Source organism: Capra hircus, chromosome 26 (assembly GCF_001704415.2).
Source record: "Capra hircus breed San Clemente chromosome 26, ASM170441v1, whole genome shotgun sequence".
NCBI lineage: Eukaryota > Metazoa > Chordata > Mammalia > Artiodactyla > Bovidae > Capra > Capra hircus.
Window position 1 is genome coordinate 33,767,115 of NC_030833.1, and position 20,904 is coordinate 33,788,018.

The 20,904-nt window shown below is 48.7% G+C and overlaps 1 protein-coding gene across 2 annotated transcripts in view; it reads left to right on the forward strand.

The window, feature by feature from the left end:
- The window catches only part of TLL2 (tolloid like 2), a 143,076-nt gene continuing 124,069 nt past the window's right edge, over positions 1,898-20,904 (forward strand). For both annotated transcript variants that reach the window (XM_018041650.1, XM_018041651.1), the window contains exon 1: positions 1,898-2,363. In XM_018041650.1, the coding sequence (XP_017897139.1) occupies positions 2,174-2,363 (190 nt within the window). In that variant the 5' untranslated portion in view covers positions 1,898-2,173. The remainder of the gene's footprint in view (positions 2,364-20,904) is intronic.

Here is a 20,904-nt window from a genome sequence, read left to right on the forward strand (position 1 = left end):
TTCGACTGTTTCTGACTTTTCTGTACTATGACTCAAGTAGTTTGTTCATACTTGTTTGATAGCTTTTAAGATAGTATTCAGACATGGCATCTGACATAAAGATGCAGTCTGCTCATCCTAGAGCATGACTGTCATCAAAATATTTGGGCAAAGAATGTTGGTGAGAAGCCTGGCAGCTACTCACGAGGTGGGGATTAGAGGCAATAAAAGCTCACAACCTCAGTGCTTGCACAAGAGGTCGCCTGTAATGTCTATTTTCCGGAGGAATTCCCTGCTAATGAGGCCAGTTGGCTGTTCGCCTAGTGCCATCTGGAGACCTGGAAGTGTCACAGAAGTTTGTTAGGCCTTTGAGATGTTGACGTCGTGGACTTGTCTACTGACAGGTGGTGACCTTCACTGGGTTAAATGCAGAGACCTATGGCGTTGGGTTTGACTCCTTCCAGCGTTCAGGCAGAAATGACGTTCAACTCCTTCCCATACCTATTTAATGGCCACTTGGTCCTCCCTGCCATTTGGTGGCATCCATTCCCCTCCTGCCGCCAGCCTGCCCCAGATTACTCCCTCCCCTCTGTCAGTCCTTGCCCAGTCTGGCTCCATCCTATATATATATGCCCGTTTGATGAAGGCTCAGCATGAAGCAGGGTCAACTTACATTTCTAAAGGCCAAGACAAAACATCCAGTAGTTAAACCTTTACTGGGTTCTAGGGCTTGTCAGCCTACTTATTAGATGATCATAATGCAAGAAATTCAGAATCCTGTGCAAAGCCCAGCTCTGGGCTCCCTGTCTGCTGTTTTATCGTTGGTGACTATGAAACCATGTGGAAATCCCAAAGGAAATCTTGTTCCTTTTTTCTGCTCGCAGTTTAAATGGAAAAAAGATTCTACTGGGTGTGATGCTGACTACCCATTGATGTATTTTACTTCTTAATGGGGCAATTTTGCTTTTGTAGAAAGGTCTTTGAAAAGCCTCTTGGTAATAGCATTTTTATGTCTATAAATCAAATTGGCTCAATTCTAACAATTTTTACATTTAAGGTACAGCATAGGAGGGGGTTTCAAATATCTCTTGATTATTCTCTTACACTATTTGGGCATATGTTTTTAATTAGCAAAAAATTAACCAGACTTCAGAAATTGGTTGTTTTTATTTCATCAAGTTAATGGTGAATGGCTTATTTAATAAAACATGCCTGTAATTTAACACAAATAGTAGGTATAGCTGTTCGTTTGTCAGTCTTGCCTGTATGAAGCGTCTTGCACTGTTTTCCTAAAGGATAGGGTCACGTAGAGGGGAAATCCGTCATTTTAAATCATTATTTTCTAAGCCACTCAATATCACCAGCCATACGTTAGGTTAGGTGGTTACTGCAGCAAGCGCCGGTCACGGCTGGACGAGGGAATGTGGAGAAAGCTGAGAGGATCGTAATCGTCCGTTTTTTCATGAGCCAAAAGAGACCCAAAGAGAAGATTCGCTTCATCCCTACAAGGAAATGATTCTCCGAAAAGCACATAGCGAGCTGGTGGTAATGGGGATCGCTCGCATTAGGTTTGCGGACCGGCGCTCACAGCTCTAGCCACTGCCTCCTGTCGTCTCCCACGTGTGCACCGGGGAGTTGTGAAGTGAATTTTGAGAATAAAGCAAGGCGGGAAGTCCACCTTGATCTTCAGGAGCAGTGTTGAAGGGAGGGTGGGCCAGAGGCGCTGTAACACCCAGAAAAGGGCGCCCTTTGCTCGGTGGGAGCTCGGCAGGCCCCGGGTCCTTGCCTTCAGCTTCTGCACCTCGCTCCCCTTCCTCCGAAGTTGCGGAGGTGCCGGGAAGAGGAGGGGCCTCGCTTCGGGCGCCCGAGTGATTGGCTGCCCGGGGCCCCTGGCGAAGGCTGTGCGGTCCAGCCCGGGTGGAGAGGGGCGGAGCGGCCACTGTTCCAACCACTGCCACAGTCGCAGCCGCCGCAGCCTCGGCCGACGAGCAAGTAGCTCGGAGCAGCGGCTTCCCAGGCGCGCGGACGCGGACCGGGACGCCGCGCTCTGGGGGTGCCGCGCCCGAGCCATGCCCGGCAGGCGCGCGTAATTGCCGTGCCGGGTTGCCGCCGACCCGACTCTACGCGGTCGCTCGCCCAGGAGTCCAGCTTTCGGTGCACTCAACTCCCTCGGTCTTGCCGGCCGCTCGCAACCATGCCCCGTGTGACTGCGCTCGGGGCCCTTGTGCCATTGCTGCTGCCTCTCCTGGTACTGCTGCTGCCGCTGCCCCGCGACGCCGGGGGGCTCGGGGAGCGCTCGGACGCCACCTGGGACTCCTCGGCGCTGGAAGGCGAGGAGAGCGCGGAGCAGCAGCTGGAGCATTACCATGACCCGTGCAAAGCCGGTAGGTGCCGCCGCCGGGGAAGTCCGGCAGAAGTTTGCCTTTGAAATGCAAACGAGGTAGTGGGCAAGCCAGCGCGGCAGTCTGTGGGGGCGGGTCACCCTTCCCCTCCGCTGAGATCCCCCGGACTCCCCGGGAAAACAATGCCCCAGAGGGACTGCTTAAATACCTCTCCGGCTGGGACGTCCTGGCCCCTGGTGTGCGGCGCGCACCGAGTGGCGGCCGCGGGAATGTTCCCAAACTGTCCGAGGCCGAGAGGGCGCCCAGGGGCTGGGGCGGGCCCCCGGGTCGCCTGACAGCCAGGTGGTCAGCACGGGCCACCGCCGGACGCGCTGAGCTGGAGCAGAGGGGCGGGAACCGGGCTGGGCGCGGCGTTCCCAGGTTTAGACGGAGTCTCTGGTTCCGATTTCATGGCGTTTGTAAGTTTCACGCAAAGTTTCCCAAGATCTTGTGGTTACTCTTGGGAAGAGAGTTTAAAAAGGGAAAGCTTCACTGCGGGCAAAAGGAAAGCGGTAGCCGATGGAGAATGAACGTGACTCGAGTTGCTGCAGACTTCCGTGTAGCCTGCTCTGTGGTCGCGGCTGGGGGTCGTGCTGGGCGGGCAGAGATGGAAGCCGTCAGGTGCTCTAATCCGGACAGGAAGCCGCGCCCCGGGACGCGCGGGTGTTTCTGGCGCTAATCGCGGCCCCGGGCTCTGCAGCTCCAGTTCCCACTAGGGGCTCGTGTGTCCCAAGGGTAGCAGCTTCAGCCGCTGCAAAACCCGAGCGCATGTTCCAAAGAAAGCCGTGGGTCTGGGGCAGTTCCCAGCTGGAACCGTGCTCACACTCCCCAAGGGGTGCTCACACTCCCGAGAGGATTGGTCTGAAGCCCGCCGAGCAGCTCCTGGCCCGGGGCCGCGGGTAGAGGTGTTTATGTCTGGGCAGGGTCCGGCTGGTTCTGTGTGCGGCCCTCTGAGACGAGCGGACAGAAGGAAGCTCGCATCCTCCATGTGCAGAAGGGCAAGGTGTTTTACTTCTGTTGAATGAGGGCTTGCCGTGGGCCAGTGTGGGCCCCGTTCCTCACTCCCTGGAGAGGCTCCGTCTCCCCTCTTGTAGGCTCAGTTTTCTCTTCTGCACTGGGGAAGTAATTGTCGGAGGTCTCAGATAATTTATGGGGAAATTCTGTGCACATGGAATAGTGATGAAGACATGGCTTGTGTTGTTGTTGCTGCAGCCAGTGTAGTCTAGGCTCTGGTTGGCAGGTCAGAAGTCTTGAAATCTAGGGCAGACCAGGTTACTCCGAGGCCAGAGAACCTAGGAGAGTGTCTGAGACTTGAGAATCTTGCGGAGGGAGCCGATCAAACCAGGCTTGAGGGCCTGGTCTTACCCTGAAGGAAGATTTCTCCAGTCCACTGCTGTACCTTGTGGGGTTTCTGAGTTAGGAAAGAGGACAAAGAGTTGATCCCTGGGTAATTTGAGAGAATATCCACAGGTAGCATGTCCTGACTGAGGTGTCTCGGTTCCTCACTGGACCTAGGTCCCAACCAGGCCTGAAGAGCCTCTGGAGCAATGAATGGTGGCCTTGCCTGAGAAGAAGGACACTGAGGATACCAAACTGGGATGGGGGCTACATGGAGTAGATCTGCCATCGGCCATCACCTGCACCTATCAGAGCCTGGATTTTACTGGATGTGAACCAGGGGCCTGTGGGAGGCAGAGTGGGCCTGGACGGGGGTAGCAGTCAGTGTATTTGGCACCTCTAGGACGCTGAGTGCTCATCTGGGCCCTGTGAATCTGGGTGAAAGAGATATAGGTCTTGTCTGGGAGCTCTCCAGCTGCTGGTCTCAGCTTTGTGCAATAACACTAAGGCAGCTTGGGGCCTCGTTTTTCTCCAGTAATTTTGGAGAAATTGCTAGATAACCAGGGCTTGCATGTTCTGCGACTCTTCCCAGATGGGATGAGATGGGATAGGATGGGATGGGATGGGATGGGATGGGATGGGATGGGATGGGATGGGATGGGATGGGATGGGCGAGAAGGGCTGGGAAAGTAGGTGTGGGGTTTCAGCCAGCTCTGAGCATCCTCCACAGTCATCCTCCATCCTCCCAACCCCCTGACCTCTCCCTCATCCATGCCAATGCTAAGAGTGTCCAGAAGAGGGCGATGGCAAGAGAGACATCAATAGGCTCAGGCTTCTGGAAATTCCCTGAGCAAGGGAACAGCCTTCTAAGGACAATAAGCAGCTCACCAAGGACTGGCATCTCAGTGAAAGGACGTGCCTCTCCGCTTGTGAAGAGCACTGCCTTTGCTGGTTCTATATTCAAACCAAACCTTAAAGGGTAGCCTGTCCTCCTATCCCAGTCACATGCTAATCCCTGACTCCTCTTGGCTAGAGCCCCTTGTCTAGGACCTGCCTTGGGGCTTCAAATCTAAAACACCTCCCACTTGCCCTTCTTGAGCCAGGGGTCTCCATTCTGTGGAGAATGCAGAGTGCAGACAGAGAGTCTGGGGTCTGTTCCTAGCCTCTCAGGAGCTGTGTTCCTTGGCATGTTCCTCTCCGAGTATTAGTTCCTCATCCCTAGAGTGAAACTGTTGGACTAGTTAGGGGGGCAGACCGCCAGGTCCAGGGAGCTGGCTCCCTTCGTCCATATCAGCCCCCTTCACACCTTGCGAGCCCTGGAGTTTGTGCCCCTGGCTCCTTCCTTCTGTGTGGCTCTATGACCTTTGCTTCCAGCTCAGGCTCTCAGAGGTTGACCAAACTGATCAGTGTCCTGTCATTTATGCTTTTACCGTTTGCTCATTTCACTATTTACTCTGTCATTTACAAACTGTGTGACCCTGGGCAAGTCACTTGACTTCTCTGTGCCTTAGTTTCCTCATTTGTAAATAAGGATGATTCCCAATAGTTTAGTGTGCTTAGCACAGTACCTGACTTACAGTTAGGTACTGTAATAAACAGATTAATAAACTGTTAATAAACAGATTTCCTAGAAACTTGTTGAAAGAACATCTTCATGCTGATCTTTGGAGGAAGTTTTGACTTGTGAAATTTAAATTTACTAATAGACAGTCTAATTGAGGAACTTCACTGGTGGTCCAGTGGTTAAGAATCCATCTTCCAATGTAGGAAACTCAGGTTTGATCCCTGGTCAGGGAACTAAAATCCCACATACCTTGGGACACCTAAGCCCACGTGCTGCAACAAAGATTCCAGCTGCTGCAACTAAGACCTGATTCAGTCGGACAAATAAATAAATATATATTTTAAAAACCAATCTATTTAATGCTGTAAAAAGGAATGCTTTCGAATCATATGATCTTGAAATGGGAGTGGACCTGAAAAGTGCTCCTGACCTGGGGGTGGTAAGATGCGTGGGGCTTCCTGGGTGTGGTCTCTGTCTGGTGGCCCATGGGTCTGCTGTTTGCTTTTCATCTGACACTGCAAATGAGGTCAAGCGTTTGACTGAGTAAATTGCAAGACATCCTTTCAACCACCATGTCCCTGAGAACAACTTTTGCAAAGCTTCTGAGAGCTTCTCCAGCCTGCTTGCCCTCACTCGTAATTCCTTAGCTGCACCCAGAGCCAGAGGCTTGGATCCTTATCCTGATCCTGCCTCTTACTCTTCGTATGGCCTGGAGCAAGTCCTTCACCTCTCTGTGCTTCGGTTTTGTCATCTGCAAAATGGGGATGGGGACAAAACTGCTTCTAGGGCAGACATAAGGCTAGTTGTAGCTGTATTTCTGAGAGGGCAGGGTCTTAGACAGGACTTTTGTGTAGATTGTTTAGAAGGTGATCCCATGCAGCAGGGTGAGGGAGCAGGGCAAGTATGACCTGGAAAGAGGAAATCCAATGAAGGGAGAGGAATCCAGGTAACTGCCTTAAGTTAATAGGACCGTGTTCCCACCTAGCCCTTCCATAAGTCCTCCCAGAATTATCTGCCCGGGAAACGGGGCTGGAACATTTATACAAAAGCTACTGTTCTTCGTTGTTTGCTCCCTTTTCCAGCTTCTATCCTTGTGTAAAAACCACCCGAATTCTGTGGTATTGAACAAGCGCCATTTGACTCTGTAGGTGAGTCTGTAGACACAGAACTTGGACAGGGCACAGCAGAAATGACCTGCCTCTGCTCCACAGTGTCTGAGCCTCTGCTGGGTAGGCATGCAGGCTGAGGGTGACTGACAGCTGGGAGCTGGCATCATTGGAGGCTCACTGGTTCTCTCACATCTGGCAGCTGAGGCTGGCTATTGCCCAGGGCCTCAGTTGAACTGTTGGCCAGAACCTACAGGTGGCCTCTCTGTGTGATCTCTCCATGTGGGCTGGTTAGGCTTCCTCACAGCATGGCAACTGGATTCTAGGTGCACGCATCCCAAGGGAACCAGATGGCCGCTGTAGTTTCTCAAGATCTTGCCTCGGGAGCTACATAACATCTCTTCTGCCATGGTTACAAGCTCTCCCAGATTCAAGGGACATGAACACAGCCCACCTATCCAAGGGAGGAGTGTTAAAGTCACATTGTTGAAAGAGCATGTGGAGTGACTTGCCTGGTGGTCCAGTGGCTAAGACTCCGTGCTCCCAAAGCAGGGGGCCCGAGTTCAATCCCTGATTGGTGAACTAGGATCCCACGTACTGCAATTAAGCACATACTCCGCAAATACTGAGCCCAGGTGTGCTCCAGAGCCTGCGTGTAGCAACTAGAGAAGCTGATGCACTGCAGAGAAGAACCCCACACAGCCTACAGAGATAAATAAATATGTAAAACACCTTAAAAAAAAAAAGAACGTGTGGAATGGGGGATGTTGGTGCCACCAGTTTGGAAGAATGTGACGCTCCTTGAGGCGTGAACTTCCCTGCCCCTCTCTGTGTGGTTGCCATGGGCTCTAGATTCAGAAAAGGTTCTCAAGTAGAAAAGTGGGAAGCCATGCAGTGGACACATGGAACTGAGGATCTGGGACTCAGGTCACCAGCAGTGTCTACCTAAGGCTGAAACAATATGCGAATACCTTGTAAACTGTAACGTGCTACATAGCCTTTTGGGTTCATAAAAATAAAGTTGACAGCCAGCTTTGCTTTTCAGTTGGTGGCTTAATAAATGCCAGGCCTTCACATATGGTAAGCATATATATTCCTCCATGAGTAAATACAGTCAGCAGTCCCTGACGGCTAATGGCAGCAGAGCTGGGGTAAGGAGGCTGGCCTGGGAACTAGTCCATTTCCCGGGAGCAAGTTTGCAGGCCTTCCTCACACTTTGAGACTTGACTTCTGCCTGGAATTTGGGGCCCCACTCCGTCTTGTCATTCTCTCCCAGAGACAGTGACCTTACAATCAGTTCCTCATTTGGGGGTCACCAGAGCCCTCTTTATGATGGCCCTCTCTAGGGCAGCCCCTACCTGCAAGCCCTCACGTTGCTGATGTGAGGCTAGAATGTCAGACTGTGTGAGGCCAGTGATGGTTGTCCGCCTTGATCACTGCTGTAAGCCCGGTGCCCCACAGCATATCGCAGGACGTGTCAATGTTCGCTGAATGAGGGAAGGATGATTCTGCCTGGCCCTGTGTGGCCTGGGTCCGTGGCTGAAGGACCCTCCAAGCTTGCTGTCAGCCTGGAAAGGGAAGCAGAGCCAGCCGGATGGGCAGCAGCCCCTCCTGAGAGAGCTCCAGGTGGAGAGTGGGGACGTGGAGTCCTGGGCAGCACTCCCAGGATTTCCTTCCTTCGTGGCAGGGGCACGCACCCCAGATTCTTAAGCACAAATGTGAGGCTCCCGTGGTGCCTCCTAGAAGCCTGTCTCCCTGGCATAGCCTGTCCCTAGCGTGGGAGCCACCATCTCCCTGGCACCTTGTCTTTCCCCAGGTGGCCACACCCAGGTGAGGGCAGCTAGCAGTTTTACAACTTTGCTTTTATCCCTGCTTGTCTTCGTGTCCTTGCCAATTCAGGCAGGTGCTGATTTGATGGAGTCAAAATATTCCAGAGCTGCATGGAAATGAAATGTTGATCGTTCCCTCTTCTCCAGACAGGAGCTGCATCTAGTCCACCTTGGTTTCCAATTTTTCACCCCTGAAGTGCCCCAGGGCAGGGCATGAGGTGGTTAAGAGCCCGGGCTTTGACAGTTGACAGACTGGGGTCCAAAATCTGCTGCTGGTGCAAGGCTTTGTGACCTTTAGAAAGTTACTTAACCTCTCTGAGCCTCAATTTCCTCCCTTGAGCAGACTCCAGATATTCACTTCTCAGGGTTGCCAAGATTGAGTGATGCAATATTTGTCACGTGCTCAGCACTGTTTCCGGACAAGGCGAGAGTTCAGTGATGGGTATGTACGTCCCTAGAGCACAGAGCAGGTGCTCCCAAGTACTTCCGGAACTTGTGGTGAAATACTCCAGAGGAATTTGAATTTTTGTGATACGTGAACAAGTGATTTCATGTAGTAGAGTTAGTTAGAGATTCTTAAGTTCAGATCTGATAATTATTGGCAAACAGCGTCTCAAAAGTAAGTGAAGGGTGAATTTCAGGAAAAAGTTGAGGATGGGCCAAGGCAGAGCTAGGGGAGGAAACACATTGTCTTGGCTTCTGCAGAGAAACACGGCTGCCCAGGCTGAGGATTCAGCTAACTGAGCCAGTAGAGAACAGGTGGCCTTCAGGTGCCCAACACAGCCAAGAGGTCCCAGCCAGGCTAGGGCCCAGCATCTGCGGGAGGGGAGGTCAGAAGGGGAAGGCATAAGCCCCTTTTGGGCGAGGATGTTCCGAGAGCTGAAAGATAGCAAGGACACCACCCCATTGGCCTTCAGTCCAGGCCCCAGAGCAGACAAACAGCTGGAATAGTTTCCATTTTGCATCTGGAGACACACCCTCAGGCCCAGACCTTCTGCCCAACATTGGCGCTCCTTTGACTTATGATGCTGGCTCTGTAGGCAGAGCTCAACAGTGGAGGCAGAAAACAGCAAGAGGGTCCCCAACTCTGACGTCAGTGGGACCCGTGTTTCCCTCTTTCTCCTGCCCAGTGATGCTGCAGTCAGCATCTTGCAGCCTCTGCTGGGGGTGGCATGTGTGTGGAGGAGTGTCCTTTATTCCTCTGTCCAGCACAGAGAGAGGAGAGGAGGAGCCATCACAACAGCCTTCCGTCTACAGGGTGCCGGGCGACTGCAGGGCCAGGTCCTGGGTGCTAGGGAGCTGAGTGCCAATCAGACCTCAGCCCTGTCCCAGGAGCTCCTGGGCATGGCCTCCTCAGCGGGAAGATGCTCCTGATGGAAGCCGAGTGCAGCAGCCCTCCCACCCAGCAGCGCCTCCCGTCAGACCTGGACCTCCCTTACCACTGCTTCTCCGGCCACTCTCGGGGTTCTCCCTGGCCCGGTTGTGGTTGTTTGAGCACCTGGCTCCTCGCCTGATGTTTGACCACCTAGCCTGTTGCTTTGGAACCCAAGCTTTGGAGTCAGGCTGACTTGTATTTCCCTTTTCAGCTCTGTCACTTACTAGCCGTGAGAGCTTGAGCGAGTCCTGCAGCTGTAAAGCCTCAGTTTCCTCTTCTACATCATGCAGTTAATAGAAACTCCTATTTCACAGCAGTTGTTGAATGAAAGGCAGCTAATACTGTGCTTAGCAAATAGAAGCACTCAATATTTGTGAAATATTGCTTTCATTTTGTGGCCTCCGAAACACTTGTCATGCGCATTAAATTGAATTACATGAACGGCATCACTTTCTATTCCTCTGAGAGCTCTGAGGAGTGAGCCGACTCTGGAGACAAATTGCCCGGATTCAGATCCCAGCTCTTGGACTAAATGACTTTGGGACCCTAAGCGAGCCACTTAAGCTTCCTGGATCTCCATTTCTTCACCCATAAAATGTGGTTACTAATATCTACCACAGAGGGTGATTATAAGGGTTAGATGAGTTGAGATAGGTAAAGCACTTAGAATAGTACTTGGAACATGGTAAACTGAATATTTAATATTCAATAAATATTATTGTTTTTATTACTATCATTCCGTAGAAATCCAGCAAGGTTTCAGAGAGCAAGAAACAACTGGAGCAGATGATGGTTTCAGAGTTTTATGTTTCCTAGTGATGCTGATGGCAGTGGTTCTGCTATATCCAGACCTTGCCCTATCAACAAACCTTCGATGGCTCTCATTGGCTTCCTTGATGTTTGGCTGGGTTGGGGGGTAGTTCCCTGTGCTGCAAGCCAAACAGATGTCCAGGTCTCACTCTAGAAGCCAGCCCTTGACTTTAGATATGTGATTGGTGTTAATCTGAGCCTCCGTTCAGTCTGTGGTTCTCCCAGACACTCGTCTTTCCAAAAGCATTCTTCCAGGGTCCAAATAGCCAAGATGCAAGCAGGATTTGGGCTCACATTGCCTTCGATGGCAGTGCACATCCTTCTGGCACACATGGTCGAGCAATCTAAATAGAGGCTGTAACTCCATTGGTCTCCAAACCTTTGCCTTCTCACCCCTCACTATGTTTTTCAAGAGGAAGAATAATGGCATTAAACCCCACAGTGGTTACAGCATTGCCTTAGCATTGTTTATAAAGCTCTTTTCCTTCCATTCTCTCCACTGGTCTTTCAAAGAGCCAGGACATGATCCGGGCACTCATGAGAGGTGTTCCGAGATCTTATGATCTTGTGGGTATTGCAGGAGAGGTGTCTGCCCAGGGAGTGCTGGGCTAGGACCCACACAGGATACTGAACTTGTAATCTGTGAGACAAACACCTCAAACACCTGTTCTCCCCTTGAAACCATGGTCTCTCCAACCCTGGAACAGCTTCCCTTCTCCTGGCTCCCCCACCCCAAATCAACAAGCATCTCTCACTGCTCATTCTGATGGTCATATTTTCCACTTGTTCTCCAAAGCACCATAACCCTCCACCTTCTCCCTACCCTCTTCTCTGTCCTTGGCTAACAACCCAACAAGGATGAGACAGTTCTGGCCTTCAAAGTATTCTTAGTCCCAAAGCAGAGGGAAGAATAAATGAATAATACAGGGTGTTGAAATGCATCTTTCATCCTCTCTGTTGCCCCATCCCTTTCCTACCAGGCCCAGATAAGTGCCTGGGGGTCAGGTCAGTTGAGGACAATGGGTCCAGCCACTCTCCCCTCCCCAGAAGGAGAGGACTTCGATGGCCCATGATTTCCAAAGAGGCTCTGGTTGAGTGGCAGCCTGGGTGGCAGAGCAAAGCAATGAAATATCCCGTATAAGAGACTATTGGCATCAGGCAGCCCGTGGCCTAAAGCCCACCTATGTCCTTGTTGCTTGTGTGGCTTTGATTAAGTTTCTTAACCTCTCCGAGCTTCGGTTTCCTTATTGGGAAAATGATGTGAAAACCCATCAACTAGATTTGTTTGCAGATTGAATGAGGTAGTGAACAAAAAGTGTTTAGCAAGTGGTCATTAATTGTTAGCTCTTCCCCTTGCTATTATGATTACACCTGTTATTGTTCCCAGTTTAAGAATTTCCCTATAAGTGATAATCTCTCTGTGGCCTGTGCAGGCTTATCTCTCCCTCTGCAGAGAGTTCTCTTGGGATCCAGAGTGTGCGGCAAGTGGTAATTTATTGCTCCACAGCTCGCTTGCTCTCATCCATGAAGCAGGGAGCGGATAACAGATAAACCAAATGCATAGAAGCAGGTTTCTCATGGTATCCTCTTAGCCTGCTCATAATACAGTTCTGCCTGGATGCAAACATAGCAACAGGAACTGAGCTTTCCTGCTGATTGGTTACAGACCTATCTGTGATCACGCCACCCTCTAACCACTTCTGTCAATTACCAATAAATATTCTCAAGCTCGCCTGCGCGGGCACTTGAGTGTTGATGTTCAGCCCCGAGTCTTTGCCCGCTCCGCCAGCTGGGCCACTTATCTCGTGGCTCATCCTGCAATTTGCACCGAGCCTCCTTTCCTTCCTCCCACCTGGGTTACTGGCCTTGAGTTGATATGAGTCCTGCCTGAGCCAGTTTCCCACAGGAGCAGGCTACCTTCCTCCCTGACTCTTTATTATCCCATGCCTGGGTCAATTCTCCTTCCCGCTGAGCTGGCACTGGTTCACCGTCCTCTCCCCCTGGGCTCAACCGTGGCTTGCTGGGGTCTGGGCCCCATGGTGGCAGATGCCAAGTGGCACCTGGGGGTGATGCCAGGTGCTTCAACTAGGAACCGGGCACTATCCTGGATACAGGTCTCTCCCTCCTTCTCTCAGGCGGTCCAAACCAAGTCCTGCCAATTCTGTTTCCAAATTTCAGCCCATCCACTTCTCTCCCTCTTTACTGCCCCCGTTTGATCTAAACCCCACTGACTCCCGCGTGGGCTACTGTGATGGTATCTGCACCCATCTCCCTGCTGCCCCCTGGTCTCCCAATCTGTTTAGGACCCTCAGTTTAGGTGTCCTTTCCCCCTAAGGCCTTCCCAGGCCTGATCTCAATCATGTCCCTTCTCTTAAATCTCTCATCACCTGTTTTTCCTTGTACCACAGGTTTTACAATCAGTAACTAGGTATGGTCATTGGAGTGACTATCTGCTCCGTGTCTGTCTCCATATCAGACAATGAACTTCAAGGGGCAGAAAATTATACTCATTTGGTTTCCCACTCACCAGTGCAGTGCTTGGCACATGATGAGTGCTCAACCAATAACTGCCAAATGAAAAACTGAGCAAATGAGATTCCGTAGAGATTTGGAAAAGGTAGCAGTCACTGTAAGGCAATCAAGGAAGGCTTCCTGGTAAGGGAGGTGATGAGCCCTGACTTTGGCCTGGAAGGATGGATGAGATTTTTTTAAAAAAGGGGATTCAGGGGAAAGCATTTCAGGTAAAATAAACATTATGAGTCAAGACAAGGTAGCAGGAATGCTTTGCAGTTTTCTGGAGCTGTGGCATTACCTGGCTTACTCTGCCGAATACTAGTGACAAGATTGAAAGAGGTTTGAAACAGTGAATGTCAAGCTGAGACATTTAAAACATACTCCTTAAGCAAGGGGGAGCTATTGATGTGTTTTGAGCAGACAGCCGTTGTAAGACAAGTGATGTTTAGGATCTGTAGAAGCAGGAAATAGGAGGACCACCAGGAGTTCTAGGCTTGGGAGCATGGAGTCCAGACTTGGGCCTCAGGAATGGAAAGGAAGGGAAGATGGGGGAGAGATCATGGCTCTGTGTGTAGGACAGGTCCCAAGCTGAGTTCTGCCTCAAAGACTAGAGAAACATAAATGAGTTCATCCAGAGATGCTCAGCAAGCTTTGGGGTGCCCTTGAGATGGGCAGGAAAGGGAAATTATACATTTTTTAACATAAAACAGTTTTCTTAATTATACAGCAAATACACATCCACTGGAGAACATTTAGAAAATACAGAGAGCCAGCAAGAGTAAAACCTTCAGGCCATTCCATTGCCTCGGAGTCACTGTTGCTAATATTTGTTGCGAAGTCTCCCAGAGTTTTTCCATGCATGCTACATATATTGTTTTGAACTGCTTGTATTTCACTTCACTTAGTACCATGAACCTTTTCCCATGACAATAAAGATGCTTAGGTAATAAATGTACTTGTATAGCATCTATTTTAAGTTGTTTGGTATAGATGCACTTAGCAGCAGCAGCAGCAGCACCATATTTAATTTAATCAATCCCCTATTGTTGGACATACAGATTTTTTTCCCAGTCTTTTCTTTTGCTTTTGTAAATAATCATGCTGGAGTTATCCTTATTGCCTGATTTATGTGTATGTTTTAAATTATTTTCTCAGAAAAATATTCTACCCATTGAATTGCTGGGTCAAAAGTACAGATCTTTTAGGACTTCTGATTGTTATTTTCAAACTGCCCTTCAAATTATAAATATATATTTTTTACTCTTTGTACTCTCATTAAGATTAACATTAACATTTTTATATCCTAGTTTTTAACGTCTTTGTAGGTTTAACAAGAGAAAAATCATTTACATTTGTTTCAATTTGCATTTATATTATAATTGTATTTCTTTTTCAAATAATTTTGAGACTTTGAAAATATATTTTGGTCATTTGTATTTATTTTGCTGTGTGCATTTCCTATTTATGGGCTTTTCCCCTCATTATTTATGGACTTTCTTTTTTCTTTCTGTTTATGCTCATTTTTCTAATTAGACGGTCATTTTTTAAACATTTTTCAGGAACCATGAAAGACGAAGACTTCAACCTTCTATCTATCATGTTTGTCACAAATAAGTTTTGGAGAGAAGATTTTCGAAAAGCAGAAAGGTTCTCCCATGTTTATCACTCACTTGCTCCGTGGCGATGACTGCATGGCTCAGTTAAGATTAGGCTGAACTGCTAGTAATGAACCCACGTTAATTGGCTGTGGCCTTCAGGATCCAGATGGGAGACTGAAACCACATCAGTAATTTCAGAAGTAATTCAAAAATTTAATATAAGGATTATTAACTAGCAAAAAGGGATGACTACTAAAAGAGGCAGAGAGAACTTTAAAGAAAACAGGGATGGTAGATATAGGGAGCAATTATTCGGGAAGGAATATATTTGAAAGAGGTCCCTCCGCCCCCACAACCCTCCCAGGCTGTGACTTAATAGGAAAGGATGTGGCTGTGGCCCCCTGACACCTGGAGAAGTTTGTTGAGATGCTGCAGGAACAGGCTGAGAAGTGTGGAATTGCCCTTTGGAGTTTGGTCAGAACTCTGAAGGTTGGGTGCCAGTGGGTCTCCTGAGCATTGCTGGTGACCACTCTACAGGAGCAAGAAAGATGAGACCCCCCTCCCCCCCCCCCCCCCCCCCCCCCCCCCCCCGCCAAGAACGAGGAAGTCCCTTCCTCTTGCCATGTCCCTCTAGTGCCCTCTACTGACAAAAAACGTTCTCAGGGTTTGGATCTAGCACAAAACAAAGCGCAAAACATGACAAACAAGGGTGGATCTAGAGCTGATAAGCAATATAGTGATAGCCGGACCACTGCCCTAAACGAGCCAGAGCTGCTTTCTCACTTCAAAGTCGGGAGTTCTGCTATCTATGACCAGGATGGTGGTTCTGCTCCAGGAAGCCCCCCAGGGTCCAATCTGCTTCCAGCCTGCTCCTCCACTCTCCCTAGGCTGACGCCCTTGTCTTCGTGGTCCACGACAGTAGCCCAAGCTCAAACCATCACAAACATAGTCTGGAGATGGAAGGCATGGAAAAGAAAAAGGACAAAGAATGAGAGATGAGGTTCCCAGGAGATGCCATCTGTTTTCATCTCGTTGGTTGAAAGTTAGTCACATGACCACAGATAGCTATATGGGATTCTGGGAAATATTTCTTCTGGAAGGCCTGGGACTGAACATCAGAGGTTGTGTTATTTAGGGGAGAAGGGAGAAAATTGGTGGATAATAAACAGCCTCTGCCACAAGAGCCTACACTTGCTGCACCTTTATGAAGAAAATTTAGGCAAAATCATGATATGCTTATGACCATTAGTGAACATTAACTAGACACACAAGGTGAGATCTTAGGGTAAAATCTTTTAGAATGTTTGAGTTGGAAGTTACCATTGAAATTATTTATTCTGTCTTATGAGAACCCTTAGGGCCTAGAAGGGCAGTAATGTGTCCACGGTCACATGGATAGCTCCTGGCATGCCTGGAGGTGGACCCCAGGTCTCCTTTACTTTCTGCCTAGTGTATCAGTCCACTCTCTGCACTGCTTGGCTCTCCAGTGGGCCTTTGTCTTCAGAATGAGTCCTGCTTAATTGCACTGGCAACTTAAAGCTCGACAAGAGATCATTCCACAGTGGAGAGATCAGGGCTTAGGAGATATGCCTGGTCCTGGAATCAGGCACATAAATGCAAAATTAGAGTCCAGGAACCCTCTGGCTTTTAGAACCTAAACTGCACCCTTTTCTCCATGACTTACTGGAGGCCATGTGAGCTCAGGCTATGGGAACACAGCAGGTGTGAGACAGCAAAGTCCTTTGCTGCTGGAATTAAGCAGTGAGAAGTGTTATCTTAGGCCACAGTAGCCATGCGCCTTACCAGTCAGAATGCCGTCTTCCTATTTAGCTATGGAAATAATGGGAGGACTTTCTTAGGTCAGGATATAAGATGGCAGCAGGAGACAGACTTTACCCCAGATGTTTCAAATGAAGAGATTTTCGTGAAGGGGCTGCTGTCAGAGGCAGGGTTAGGGAACAGAGAAGAGCACAAGGCACCCAGAGACTACCAAGTCTCCCCGGGGGCTGAAGAAATGGGAGGTGAGCTGTGTTACAGGAGCTCCAGCTCCTGTGCAGGAGGGTAGGTGGCTGAGTCGCTTGAAGTATAGTTGATTTCATTTATTGTGTTAGTTTCACGTATACAGCATAATGATTCAGGGTTGGTTTTTTTTGTTTTGTTTTTTTTTTTTGCAGGTTATATTCCACTATAGGTAGCTATCAGACAATGGGTATAATTCTTTCTGCTATAAGTGTATCCTCCTTGCCTGTCTATTTTATATATGGTAGTTTGAATCTGGCACCAAAGTAGGGAGAAAGCAGGGAAGAAATGCCTACAGCTCTCTCCCCTCTTCACTCTGATCAACCAGGGTATCCTCCTGATTGAAGGCAACCAGAAGCCAGACAGCAGGGAGATGGGGAGGAAGCAGTCCCCAGGCTCTGCCTTCCTGGGCACACAGCAGGGCAGAGAGGGTGGAAAGTAAGTATGAAAAGGAGAGCTTGAGTCAGAGCTCAGGCCTTCCTGCAAGTGTTCTGTTCTGTGGGTGGAACTGTTTTCAGTATCTTTACGATATACATTTGTAAATGGCCAGGTGTGGCACCTCCAATGCCACTCCTTCTTCTAGGCCAGTGGCAGACGTGACTAACTGATCACGGCTCCTTTTCCTGTGGGTCCAAGAAGTCACCTGTGGGCATGTGAGGGGCTTCCCAGGTGGTGCTAGTGGTAAAGAGCCCAGCTGCCAGTGCAGACCTAAGAGACTGGGGTTTGATCCCTGTGTTGGGAAGATCCTCTGGAGGAGGAAGTGGCAACCCACTCCAGTTTTCTTGCCTGGAGAATCCCATGGACAGAGGAGCCTGGTACGCTGTAGTCTATACGGTCGCAAAGAGCCAGACACAGCTGAAGTGACAGCACGCACGCGCACACACGTGCACAGACATGTGAGATGAAATAGATTTGGAGCTGTAAAACTTGACTAGCCTTGCAGATATGGCCTATCAGCTCATGCCAGGCTGGTAGAGAATCTTTTTTTCTGGAGAATTAGCTGAGCAGGTATTTCTTAAGCCAAGTGAGTCCTGCTTGGAACATGGATCTAAAGTGCATTGGTGCAAACTTACTGTAATATAGATGAAGAGGCAAGACAGAAGGTAATGTCTACCTTGAGCAAGGTAGCCTCTTGGCTCCTCTGGAAAGTAGGATGATGCCAACCAAGGCAGAAAGCAAAACTGGGTGTTCTCTTGAGATGGGATCAGCTTTCAGAGCTGAGTTGCTCTGTGGTACCCATCTGTTTGTGGTGCTCTCCTAGGTCCTGACTGACGTTAAAAAGATTTTTGTGAAGTATAGTTGGTTTATAGTATTGTGTTGGTTTCAGGTTTAGAGCACAATGATTCAGTTTTTTTGCATGTTATATTAATTATAGGTTATTACAAGATAGTAGGTAAATTTCCATATCCTATACAGTATATCCTTGTTGCCTATTTTATATATAGTAGTTTGTATCTGTTATTCCTCAGAGAAGGCAATGGCACCCCACTCCAGTACTCTTGCCTGGAAAATCCCATGGACAGAGGAGACTGGTGGGCTGCAGTCCATGGGGTCGCTAAGAGTCAGACACAACTGAGTGACTTCATTTTCACTTTTCACTTTCATGCATTGGAGAAGGAAATGGCAACCCACTCCAGTGTTCTTGCCTGGAGAATCCCAGGGACGGGGGAGCCTGGTGGGCTGCCGTCTATGGGGTCACACAGAGCCGGACACGACTGAAGCGACTTAGCAGCAGCAGCAGCGTCTGTTATTCCTAGACCTCTAATTTGTCTTTCCCTCTCCCCTGTTTGTTTTGTAACAATCTTGTTTGTAACCACAAGTTTGTTTTCTCTGTCTGTGAGTCTGTTACTGTTTTGTACATACATTCATTTCTACTATTTTTTAGATTCCAAATATAAGTGATACCATGTAGCATCTGTCTTTGACTTATTTCACTAAGCATAATATCCTCTAGGGCTACCTACATGGCTGCAAATGGCAGTATTTTATTCTTTTTATGGCTGAGTAATATTCCATTGTATTTGTATAAAATGAAGTATCTTCTTAACCCACTCATCTGTTGAGAGGCACTTGGGTTGCTCCCATATCTTGGCTATTGTAAATCAGCGCTGCTACAGACGTTGTTCTGCATCCACCTTTGTGAATCAGGGTTTTCACTTCCAGCCAGAAGCGGAATTGTTGGATAATATGGTAGTTCTGAGCTTCCCAGGTTGTGCTAGTGGTAAAGAACCCCCCTGCCAATGCAGGAGACCTAAGAGACGTAGGTTTGATCCCTGGGTCAGGAAGACCCTCTGGAGGAGGGCATGACAACCCACTCCAGTGTTCTTGCCTAGAGAATCCCACAAAGGAGCTTGGCAGGCTGTGAGCCATAGGGTCACACAGAGTCGGACACACTGAAGCAACTTAGCATGCATGGATCCATGATAGTTCTATTTTTGTTTTTATAAGGAACCTGCATACTATTTTCCATAGAGGCTGCACCAATTAGCGTTCCCAGCAATGGTCAAGGGTTCCCCTTTCTCGAACATTTCTTATTTGTAGATTTTTTGATGATAGCCATTCTGACAAGTGTGAAGGGATGCCTTATTGTGATTTTTGATGTGCGTTTCTCTGATAATTAGTGATGCTAAGCATTTTTTCATGATTGACCTTTAACACAGGAAGTCCTATGGATTCTCAGGTCCTGCTGCTTTTCTGGTGTGCACGCTCAGACCCCTGAGTTCAGACTGTAAGTGGCTTCGAATAGAACACTCTTAGCTGGAACAAATGGCCAATGGGTTACGGACGTTGCCAGCATGATTTAGGGCCTAGATGGCAAATAGGTCCCAAATCACCTGGCATCTCCATCCTTTTGTGCTAGCTCTCTGTAGACTGTGTTGAGATGGATATGAAGGCTGCGGCCTCCTGTCCAGGGCAGTAGGGCTGTGGTTAGCTAAGGATAATTGCCCTGGGATAGAGGGGCTAAGAGGGATGCATGTTTGTCTCATATTTGCCATCACTGGTTGATAGCAGATGTGGCTTCTAGATGTGATATTTTAAGCAAGTCAATTAACCTTCCTGGATCTTAGTTTCCTCATATGGAAAACAAGGGCATTGCTTGGGTGGCTTTTAAACTCTCTCCATCTTAGAAATGCCATGATTCAAACTTGTTTGTGTGTGTGTGTTCATGTAGAACCTGCAGCAACTCTGTTTGATCCAATTAAACTATTTCCTTTTCCCCACCCATCTCTGCCATATGCTTGAGTAACTAAGTCCTCCATGCCTATGAAGGCCATTTCCCCAGGCTGGAGCAGCTGGAGACCCTGGAGACAAGAGGCCTCCCATACTAAACAGATTCTCCTCTTTAATCTCAACCAAAAGATTCAGGAGGCATGATTCACAGGTCCTCCCGTTTCCTCTCCTCTGTCCTCTGCCAGCCTGAACCTCTCCCCTCCTGCTCTGCAAACATGCCTGAATGCAGAGTCCTGAAATTTAGGTTCATGGTTTCAAAGTTCATGGTCCTGAGAATAAACAAAAAAACTATTGTGGTTGCATAGAGCTGCGGACCCCATTAACACCACCCCATGAATATTTATGGCGTGGAACTACAAAAGAACATAGAGGCCATATTGTATTTCCTAGAACTTTCTTTCCATCAGGTCCTTTCTCTGTGGGTCACTTTCATGTAAGCTTTGCTTATTTAGTTGCACACTTTAAGCCGATTAACTTTTCACAAAAAAAAAAAAACCCTCCCTGTTTGTTTGTACATACACTCCCTTGACAAAGATTCACAGAAAACTGCTTTAAACCTGGTAAATCCCTCTGCTGGAAACTTGACGTGAACTAAATGTGTCTCTGGGTAGGATTTCCCTGTTACCCTCCCTGCCTCTGGCCCCTCCAGCCCACCTCAGCCTGTTCCCTGAGAGGAATTCCAATGGTCTGAAGGCTTTTCCAATGGTCTGAAGACTCTTCCAGGAGTCTCTGCTCCCCTCTAGGTGACCATCTTGTGGAGCATTAGAGAGGTCCTTCCTGAGTGGCTGGTTATTGGGATGGACCTATCTACAAATGGTAGGTCCTGGATAGATGCCCTATGCTTCTCTAAAAGAAATTGAACTGAAATCAACATGAGAGCCCGAGGGACCTGGAGAGATCACCTCCACTGCTCTCCAAACTTCAGTGAGTGAGTCACCTGTGGGGCTGGGCAGGATATGAACTTAACACGCATATTCCTGGACCCTGTCCCTAGAGATTCTGAATCCGTAAATGTGGGCAGAGCCTGGGAATCACTTGTGATTAGGACCGTGAGTGGATAATTGAAAAATAAACTTCCTGCAAGGCCAGGCTGTAGGTGTAGAAATGAAAATCAAGGACTGGCCTGGTTGATGGAGGTGAAGTGAGATGAGGTCAGGTGA